The 9,771-nt window shown below is 35.4% G+C and overlaps 2 protein-coding genes across 2 annotated transcripts in view; one reads left to right on the forward strand and one right to left on the reverse strand.

Moving 5' to 3' along the window:
- Positions 1 to 4,789, reverse strand: part of abcb8 (ATP-binding cassette, sub-family B (MDR/TAP), member 8) — a 7,043-nt gene extending 2,254 nt beyond the window's left edge. The window contains exons 1-12 of the mRNA XM_016291321.1: positions 4,567 to 4,789; positions 3,346 to 3,685; positions 3,084 to 3,239; positions 2,617 to 2,711; positions 2,406 to 2,511; positions 2,150 to 2,311; positions 1,991 to 2,076; positions 1,166 to 1,263; positions 979 to 1,084; positions 821 to 854; positions 610 to 746; positions 431 to 525 (exon numbers count right to left, since the gene is read on the reverse strand). Of these exons, the coding sequence (XP_016146807.1) occupies positions 431 to 525; positions 610 to 746; positions 821 to 854; positions 979 to 1,084; positions 1,166 to 1,263; positions 1,991 to 2,076; positions 2,150 to 2,311; positions 2,406 to 2,511; positions 2,617 to 2,711; positions 3,084 to 3,239; positions 3,346 to 3,685; positions 4,567 to 4,673 (1,522 nt within the window). The 5' untranslated portion in view covers positions 4,674 to 4,789. The remainder of the gene's footprint in view (positions 1 to 430; positions 526 to 609; positions 747 to 820; positions 855 to 978; positions 1,085 to 1,165; positions 1,264 to 1,990; positions 2,077 to 2,149; positions 2,312 to 2,405; positions 2,512 to 2,616; positions 2,712 to 3,083; positions 3,240 to 3,345; positions 3,686 to 4,566) is intronic.
- A 607-nt stretch (positions 4,790 to 5,396) lies between these two features.
- LOC107599667 (autophagy-related protein 9A-like) overlaps positions 5,397 to 9,771 on the forward strand; it is a 13,488-nt gene continuing 9,113 nt past the window's right edge. Inside the window, exons 1-6 of the mRNA XM_016291320.1 lie at positions 5,397 to 5,487; positions 5,944 to 6,094; positions 6,489 to 6,532; positions 6,819 to 6,883; positions 6,983 to 7,153; positions 9,072 to 9,213. Coding sequence (XP_016146806.1) covers positions 5,986 to 6,094; positions 6,489 to 6,532; positions 6,819 to 6,883; positions 6,983 to 7,153; positions 9,072 to 9,213 — 531 coding nt within the window. The 5' untranslated portion in view covers positions 5,397 to 5,487; positions 5,944 to 5,985. The remainder of the gene's footprint in view (positions 5,488 to 5,943; positions 6,095 to 6,488; positions 6,533 to 6,818; positions 6,884 to 6,982; positions 7,154 to 9,071; positions 9,214 to 9,771) is intronic.

Genomic DNA, 9,771 nt, shown 5'->3' on the forward strand with positions numbered 1-9,771 from the left:
TAGATAGATAGATAGATAGATAGATAGATAGATAGATAGATAGATAGATAGATAGATAGATAGATAGATAGATAGATAGATACTTTACCTCCGCCTGACTCGCCAACAATAGCAACGGTTTTATAGGGAGGTAGAGTCAGGTTGAAGTTATTAAGGATCTGGTTTCCAGGTCTTGTTGGGTAACTGAGAAACATTGCAGGAAACATCAAATAACACAGAATGAAACTCTTTAGATTAAATTCAGGCCGTGTGATGTTTGCAATAGATAGATAGATAGATAGATAGATAGACAGACAGACAGACAGATACATGGATGGATAGATAGATGGATAGATAGATAGATAGATAGATAGATAGATAGATAGATAGATAGATAGATAGATAGATAGATAGATAGATAGATAGATAGATAGATAGATAGATACTTTACCTCCGCCTGACTCGCCAACAATAGCAACGGTTTTATAGGGAGGTAGAGTCAGGTTGAAGTTATTAAGGATCTGGTTTCCAGGTCTTGTTGGGTAACTGAGAAACATTGCAGGAAACATCAAATAACACAGAATGAAACTCTTTAGATTAAATTCAGGCCGTGTCATGTTTGAGACCTACCTGAAATTGATGTTCATGAAGTCAACTCTTCCCGTCAGAGACTTGAGAGGGATACGACCTCCTCCAGTGAGAGGAACGGTGGGCTCTAGAGCCAAGTACTCAAACACACGAGCTCCTGCACTCATACCTCGAACCATCTGACACAAACCACACATAGATTACATACGATATATATGAAGTAACAGAATGCTTGGAAATGTCTTCTCCTCACCTGTCCAAAGAGAATTGAAATGCTGGCAAGAGATCTATGGAGAGAGAGATGCGATTATATTACATTTGATATTAAACACACTGGTTCAGCTGAATGTAAGTTCCTTCTAAATTATGTGTAGGATCAAATGTAAATTAAGACTCTTTGCACACTCCCACCTCTGTACTGTTTGAGAGGCGATCAAAAATGACATTAGATCACCAGGCGACATGTCATTACGAGCCATCAAAGACCCACCAGCAAAAATAGTGCCTAGAACAATGCCTGTTGAAGAAGGGAAATATTTAACAGCTCTAGTTCATGTGGTCATTGGTTGTGAATCAGGGAAAGTGCATCATTACTCACAGTTCAGGACAATATTAGACAGGCCCTGAAATACTGAAATTCCTGTGCCCAGCGTCTCATTCATCACAGCTGATTTCTGGACTTCAGCAGCATACATCCTGTGAAAGAAGGTGAATATCAGAACTGCTGGGTTTTGTTGAATAATAAAAAAGCTTTGATTAGTTTTATTTTCCTGAAAATATCATCTTTAGTACATCAATGTTGGACAAAAAAAAAGACCATACACAGTAAAAATGTTTGTAATTTGTTCAGGAAAACTGTAAAATGCTATAGTAAAAATTGTAAATGGTTTACATTCACATTACATGTAGGCTTATTATAAAATACTGTCAAATGCATGGTTTTTGCAAGTAAAAATGATTTATTATCGTAATTTATAATTTACCTTATAATTTATTAACCATATAATTCAGAGCAAAAAACAGAAAAATTACACATCACATCACATATGATTATATTTTTGTAAGTAATAAGTAATGTAATTTACAGCATTTTTTTGTTACATTTTCTGTTGTTTAGTTCATGTTTATTGCATTATTTTAGTGTTGTGTTTTACCCTGATGGTGTTTTGTCTTTGTGTGTATGACACATGTACATAAAAGTATCGGCCATGTTTTATGAACAGGCCACTTACGATAAACTCATGATGATTCATCACATGATTACCAGTGGATTTTTAGGTAATAAGTAGATTTTGTTAGTTCAAGTAGATTGGTAAATTAGCATTATATCACTTAATGAAATACACAGTTAAAAGCTGTAAGACTTTCCCCTCAAGATCGACACACAAAATGTGGGAAAAAAGTCTAGAATCTGTAATCATACTCTAGTTCTCGATCCTCCATGGCAAAAGCTCTCACTGTCCGCACGTTACCAAGAGCCTCGTCAGCCACTCCTGTAGCTTTAGCAACCTAAAAGAGGAAAATTGGGGAGTTAGCACACAAAGAGCAGCAAAACTACTCTTCTCCTCCAGAGTGCCGTTACCTGTTCCTGTGCTTTGCGCGATAGTTTACGGAGAAAAGAACCAAAGAGAGCGCCAGCCCCCACCAGACATGGCAGGACGACCACAGTGAGACCCGTGAGTTTGGGAGAGATGACGTACAGCGACACAAAACAACCCACCGTCTGTGTGGCACTGCGCAAACCCTGTAACATATTATGTAATCAAATGCATGTGGTACATCTATACATTCTCAGTAGGGGTTTTAAAACACACTTGCTCTCGTCTAAAACATCCTACCTGAGAAATAACCAACTTGAAGGAAGATTTAAACTCCTGGATGTCTGATGTCAGCCGATTAACCAGCTGCCCGGTCTTGTTTGCGTCAAAAAATGCAACATCTTGTCTGTAACACGACATTTAAACAAGATGATTAGAAAGATTTCTGTCTTTCTAATACCCTATGTGTTTCAGCACTTTAAACATCTAAAACAAAAACTGTATTACAAACCGAAGCAAAGAGGTGAAGAGGGTTGTCCTCATGTCAGCTGCCACTCTCTCTCCAACTCTAGACAGAAGAATGATGTAGCCACTGGTCAACAGACCCTGAAAGACAAATATACTACCATTGTGTAATATTATTACAATTTAAAAAAAAAATTTTTTTTTTTGAATATATTTTAAAATGTAATTTGTGCCTGAATTTTCAGCATCATTCCTCCAGTCTTCAGTGTCACATGATCCTTCAGAAATCATTCTAATATGCTGATTTGCTGCTTAAGAAGCATTTATATTTATTATCAATGTTGAAAACAGCTGTACTGCTTAATATTTTTGTGGACACTGTTATACATTTTCTTTTCTGGATTCTCTCATGAATAGAAAGTTAAATAAAATGAATAAAAGTTTATTTTGCAAAAGAAATGATTAATCATGTCAAATATTGCTCATAGAGCTTGACTGTGTGACTTAACGTACCTGTAAACCATACAGTCCGAGCAGCTTCATTGCAGGTGCTTTAATGTCTCTCATGTAATGACCTGCTTGTTCTCTCATGTGGCGAGCGACGACATTCACCAGATCCCCCAACATCAGAGGAATCTGAATATTAAGGGCTGCTGCTCCAAACGCAAGCTGAAAGAGGACACGACAGAGATATCACTGCACAATAAACCAAACTATTCATAATATGGCCAAAAAACACAATTAACTTTGCTTAATAGATGAATTGTTTACTTACGATAATGGCTCCTATAAGAGCAAGAAGTTGGGGCCGAACGAACTCCCACAGGATGGCCCAGCTGAATTCAGGAATCTTCTCTTTCGCCTGAACTTCCAGCGGGACGTTATTGTTCACATCTGCTTCACAGTGAGCTCCAGTACCAAGCAAGCGTGCGGTCACTGTCAAAGCAGCAGGTCCTAATATGAATTTCAGAGTGATGTTTGGTGGTCTGGGCGGCTGTCTGGATGCTAGACGGAGCACTTTTTGAGCTTGTCTCCATATGCGAGCAGGAGTGTTGACAGTGATCTGTGTGGATGGGATTTGTGAACTGCTCCATGGTACTGTATGCTGGCCACGCCTAAAATACAACAGATAATGGAAAAGTAATAATTAAAATTCATTACATTTATATAGCGCTTTTCTAGCCACTCAAAGCGCTTTACATTGTCAGGGGGTATCTCCTCATCCACCACCAGTGTGCGGCATCCACCTGGATGATGCGACGGCAGCCATAGTGCGCCAGAACGCCCACCAGCTTATTGGTGGAGAGGAGACAGAGTGATGAAGCCAATCAGTAGATATGGGGATTGTTAGGAGGCCATGATGATCAGAGGCCAATGGGCAAATTTGGCCAGGATGCCGAGGTCACACCTCTACTCTTTTCAAAAGACATCCTGGGATTTTTAATGACCACAGAGAGTCAGGACCTCGGTTTAACGTCTCATCCAAAGGACGTGCTTGTTGACAGTATAGTGTCCCCGTCACTACACTGGGGCATTAGAACCCACACAGACCACAGGGTGAGCACCCCCTGCTGGCCTCACTAACACTTCTTCCAGCAGCAACCTAGTTTTCCCAGGAGGTCTCCCATCCAGGTACTGACCAGCTCAGCCTTGCTTAGCTTCAGTGGGTAACCAGTCTTGGGCTGCAGAGTGATATGGCTGCCATAACACAGGTACAGTGTTGCATGGTACCACTTAATGAAAAGTGTACTTCTTTTTCACAAAGGGCATAGTATGACTATCGTACAATATTTATTCTTTAGTTTAAGACATCTATATAAGATGTCATAAATCACATGCAGTGTCTGTTTGATTACATATACGATCAACTGTGTTTATATGCAAAATGAAATGCAAACAAATCTTCTTATGACCTCAGACAGATGAATTTGAAAATGACTACCGTGTAGACAATCGTTTCAATCTAATATAATAAACAAAGATAAATATCGTGTACCTATAAAGGTGGTGGATCGTGAAATCTCTTGTTTTTTGGGAGTTCAAAAGTCGATCTGACGTGACAGTGCCGCGTGTCACTCGACCGCAGCGTGCAAAATGAAACATGTTGTTGTTGTAGTGTTTTGAAATGACAGCAGGAAGAAGAAGAACGAAAGAAAGCTCAATTAATTCAAGGATTTACATGTAGGCCGCCATGTTGACGCAAGCCCATTCCCGGCGTGCCCACGCTAACCCCGTACGTCACCGCTGCGTGAAAATACATTCGCTTTTTTTTGTATTAGCATAAATAATTTTGTTTTTTTTCATATCACTGGCTACTGTTTTAATTCATATTCCTTTTGTAATGACATTTGTACATGTTTAATGAATGTTAATTTGCACGCATCTTTTCTTTTTTTCCCGATTTTCATTTAAACACACATTTTATATTTTATTATTGATTATAAATGGTAATAATGTATAAATAAATGAATGTTTATACTATTTTAAATGATATATATTTACATATAATTTTTGTTTTGTTTAAAACCGTCCGTTGGTCAAAGATTTACTACTTTTTGCCGGATGAATTGATTAAATAGAACTTAAATATAACCAACAAGGATCGAAAATAGAGACTAATTTAAAACGTGTACACTTCTTGGAAATTATTATTATTATTATTATTATTTCAAAATATGCATATTCAAATAAAAGTTTTTAATAAAAATAACAATAGTGCAAACACCTTTTGGAAATCTAGAAAAATTCCAGCAAAAGTACATATTACACAAGTACAATAAATATTGTATAGTTACATTTTACATTACATGTCAGGATAAAAGTCTCCCCGGAAGTGACGGAAGTGTCCAGGCGCTGTTTGTTGTGATATCTGTTTGTGTTGTGAAGAGCAAAGGCGAGGATCATCTCTGCTCGGACGGTGAGACCAATTTAGCGATTTATGTGTTCAAATCCTTCCTGTAATCTTTTAATATAAATATTTTCAATAAAGAAATTGATATAAGCAAACAACGAGCAGTTTAGTCAGCACGAGGTTGTTAAACTGTTAAACTCTCTCTCGTTTGCAGACACGGCATAACATGGCTAAATATAATAACATTCACTAATAATGTATAGATTTGTACGCCATCGTTATCTGTGAAGAAAACTTGTCTTTGTAATGATGCACTCGAGTCTGTCCTTGACTCATCTGTTTAGAAACTGACCATGTGATTGTGATTTTATCAGAAAAGAGACAATAACCGTCTTGTAAGTACAGTGAACTTAGTCAGTTTGAGCTGGTGTTGCTCTTGTTGTTTATTTGCACAGTGTATGACTGATGTTTCTAGTATGTTGTCACATCTAATGCCACTGTAATGTTAAATCTGTTATTCAGGACCTGTGGTGAACATTATAGAGAGGTAGAATGTAAATCACGATGGCTGGTCTTGAAACGTACCAGGAGTATCAGCTAATAGAAGATTATGAGGAAGACTCCCCTCCAGGAGAGGAAGATTTACTCATCCATGTGCCAGAGGGCAGAGGAGGTCATTATTGTTCACTTTTACATTACAGAGAAATCAGATATACATCAAATAAACACAATATTACAACGTACAATTGCACAAAAGGCTGCAAACGAACAGCGCGCATCTGAAGTGTCTCTGAAGGAAATAATGCATTATTTATCGGCTTTAAGATATCGGCCAAATTTTCTTACCAGGCCGATACCGATAACAGAAAAAATGAGCATTTATCGGCCGATACCGATATGGTGGCCGATATATCGTGCATCCCTACATATTATGACAAACAAATTGCAAGTGTTTAATATATATATATATATATATATATATATATATATATATATATATATAAGACTGTATAGCATATTCTTTCTTTATCATTTAACTTAATAACAATGTCTTTGCTACATTGCAGACCCATGGCATCATATCAAGAATCTCGACAATTTCTTCACAAGAATATCCTTTCAAAAATATTAAAACAATATGCTGTATTATTTTATAGGCTGAATAGGAAAATTCATGCCTTTTAATGCATTTTTCACCCCTAAATCAGCAGTTGTGCAATAGCTATAAACTCCCAGAATGGTATCATTTCTCTTGTACTTGAAAACACACTGTCTCTATTCATCATTAGGCATTTATATTATGTTACACTCTGGCTGCATTAATGGCTGAACAATGCTGTACTTCTTTAAAACTGTTTCAACTATCATTGGAATGCAAGAGTCTTTAACATGCTCACATCTATCATTTCCATCAGAGGAATGGATTCGCCTGTATGGTGTTATCAGAGTTTTTTGAACTTGTGTAAGTGCTATTTATTTTTGCCTCAAGCGTAAATTCTTTCAGGATTGCATACTGATTAGCAAGAACTAATCCTGTCTGTTTTTGCATTCCCATATTCAGGCAATTCCTGTTTGTGGTCACGTTTACAACTTTTCTCTTTAACTGTGTGGAATATGATGTTCTCTTTGCCAACCGAGTGGTCAACCACACGGGTCAGAGCCTCAGTCCTCTGGACAGGAATAAGGTCACCCTTCCTGATGCGATTTTACCCAGCGAGCAGTGCACTGAGAGGTCAGTGTGTCCGCTTTATACTGGCACATGCACTGAGGCAGAGCGTCGCTGAACGTCCTTATATTGCGAATTGAATTCAGCTTTGCTTGTAGCAGTTTGTTGGTTACTCTGAATTTTTTATTTAGTTAACACTTGCATCATTAACCAATTCGGTGTTTGTATCATTAGCTAGTTTTTCATTAGATAATTAAAGCTAAGTAAAATAAGGTTAAGTTGAAGTATTACAATGACTTAAACTGGCTAAAAATAAATGAAAGCTAAATAGAGATATAAAAATCGAATAATAAATCATTAAAACAATAAAAAGGATAAAAGCACATAATAAAACTATTAAATGAATAAAATAAACTAAATGAGATATAAGTATTAGATAAAAAAAAACTTAAACTAAAATTTTTGTAAAAAAAAAAGTACTTATTTGAAGTAAAATAAGATTAAGTTGAAGTATAAAAATTACTAAAACTAAATAATGTAATACTCACTAATTAAAATGAATACTGAAAATATAAAACTGAAGTTAAAAAAGTAAAAAAAATATATAAATGACAAAAGCACATAACAAAACTATTAAAAATTAAAAACGGAAAATATAAAAATAAAAGCTCATTTCAAATATTAATAAATACTATATTACTATACAAATCATATTATAGTAACACTGGACATATTTCAAATATATTTTATTAATACAGAAAATCCTAGTTTATAAAAAGTAAAAAAAAAAAGTTTTATTTTCACTGAAGCAAGCAAAGTTCAGTGTTTAGGTTTTGGCTCTTGCGCAATATTTTAAAAAAATATTATGTTTTAGAAAATAACAAATAGGTATACTTATTACAAAACTTATTGGACAGACAGTTTTCTGATATCACAAATAAAATATTTTGATTTTGCATGTGAACTTTTATTGTAATGCACCACTCAAGGTTTATTTCACTTCAGGTTTGGATCTTAATGCAACATGTTTTGTGTTCAGTTTTCAAAGCTTTAAGTTGTAATTGCCATTTTCTTGGTTTTTCAAGCTCGATTTCCGTAGTAGCCTGAAAGCAAACATGCCCTAAAGCACTGGGTGAGAATGTGACGGCATTCATTGCATCACACTGGAACTCGATTCAGCTTCACCTGATTCGTTTCCTACTTCTCAGACAGTGGCTCCAAAATAAGCAAGCTGTAAACAAGCACCTGTTGTGAACATCAGCAGAGGGATGTTCAGCTCTCTCAGACCCTGCCATTCTATTTCTGTGGCCGTAGATGATACTGAAACTGTGTACTACGTAGAGCTCATGGGTTTTAAATAGACACTGGGATGTTTTGGTCCATTTGACATTGAATAGTTATTTTGCTTGTTTCTCAGATTTTTACTTTACAAACCTTTTCATGGACACCTAGTGTTTTGACACAGAGAGACCTGTTCATGGACACACAGAGATGTGGTGTTGACAGACACAGATATGCAACACAAACATATTAATATCATAGCTGACTCACTTCAGTGAGACTCATTCAGGAACATCTTGTGCTGTCATACAGTAATTAAGACTTGGTAAACATTCTCATTTGGTCAGTCATATTATTTTCGAAATGCTGATTTGGTTCCCAAGAAACATTTTTTATTATTGTCAATGTTGAAAACGCTTGTACTGCTTCATATTTTTTGCTTCATATTTTTTTTCAGGATTCTTTTGAAGACCGAAAATTCAAAAGAGCGGCAATAGAAATCTTTTGTAACATTATATATGTCCTTTCTCTCACTAAATCACATATTGGGTATTACTTATCATTTAGTATTTAGCATCAGTTTTGTTAAGTTTGGCTTGTTGGGCTGAGTTATATATGACTTTATTCTTATAATGTCATGAACCATGAGCAATCCCACAATCACCTGCTGCCATCATAGTGATGATCTTCCTCTCCCAATCAGGATTCAAGGAAACAGCTGGATCATCTTCCTCTTGATAATGGCAGCCATTTTCTGGGTCTATCGGCTCGTGAAGGTGATCTGCAACGTCCTCAGCTACTGGGAGATCCGACAGTTTTATAAAAAAGCACTGAAAATACAGATGGTAAGAGATGATCACCAACAAGATTATAGTTTAAAGTGCATATTTAACATGCTGTGTCTGACTTTTCATAGCTCTTAGTCACACTTTTTTCCTTTGATAGATCATTTGAAATGGTCAGACAGTATGACAAAGTTTTAAAAGTACACAAATTCCATGTTGTCTGTCAGTTAAATCATAAAATGGCATGTATAATAATCATAAAATTCTGAACAAATGCAGTTTAATCTGAAACTGCTCATTTAAGAATGCTGTAGTTTAACCAGTTAGACTGTGTAGTTTTATCTTTTGCAGCCCTGAGGTTGTTGAAAATGTATTATTTATTATTATTTTAATAAATAATCACATTCATTTGTCATGCCTAAATATAAATGCTAAATATTTATTATTTAATAAGTAAATAAATATAATATTTATATTAGCTAATAAACTAATATAAATATTTATTTACTTATAAAATTTTATATATATATAATATTATTTAATAAGCAAATTATATATATATATATATATATATATATATATATATATGTATTTAAAATATAAAAAATATATATATTT

The sequence above is a fragment of the Sinocyclocheilus grahami genome, unplaced genomic scaffold (genome assembly GCF_001515645.1).
Source record: "Sinocyclocheilus grahami isolate Dianchi unplaced genomic scaffold, SAMN03320097.WGS_v1.1 scaffold270.1, whole genome shotgun sequence".
NCBI lineage: Eukaryota > Metazoa > Chordata > Actinopteri > Cypriniformes > Cyprinidae > Sinocyclocheilus > Sinocyclocheilus grahami.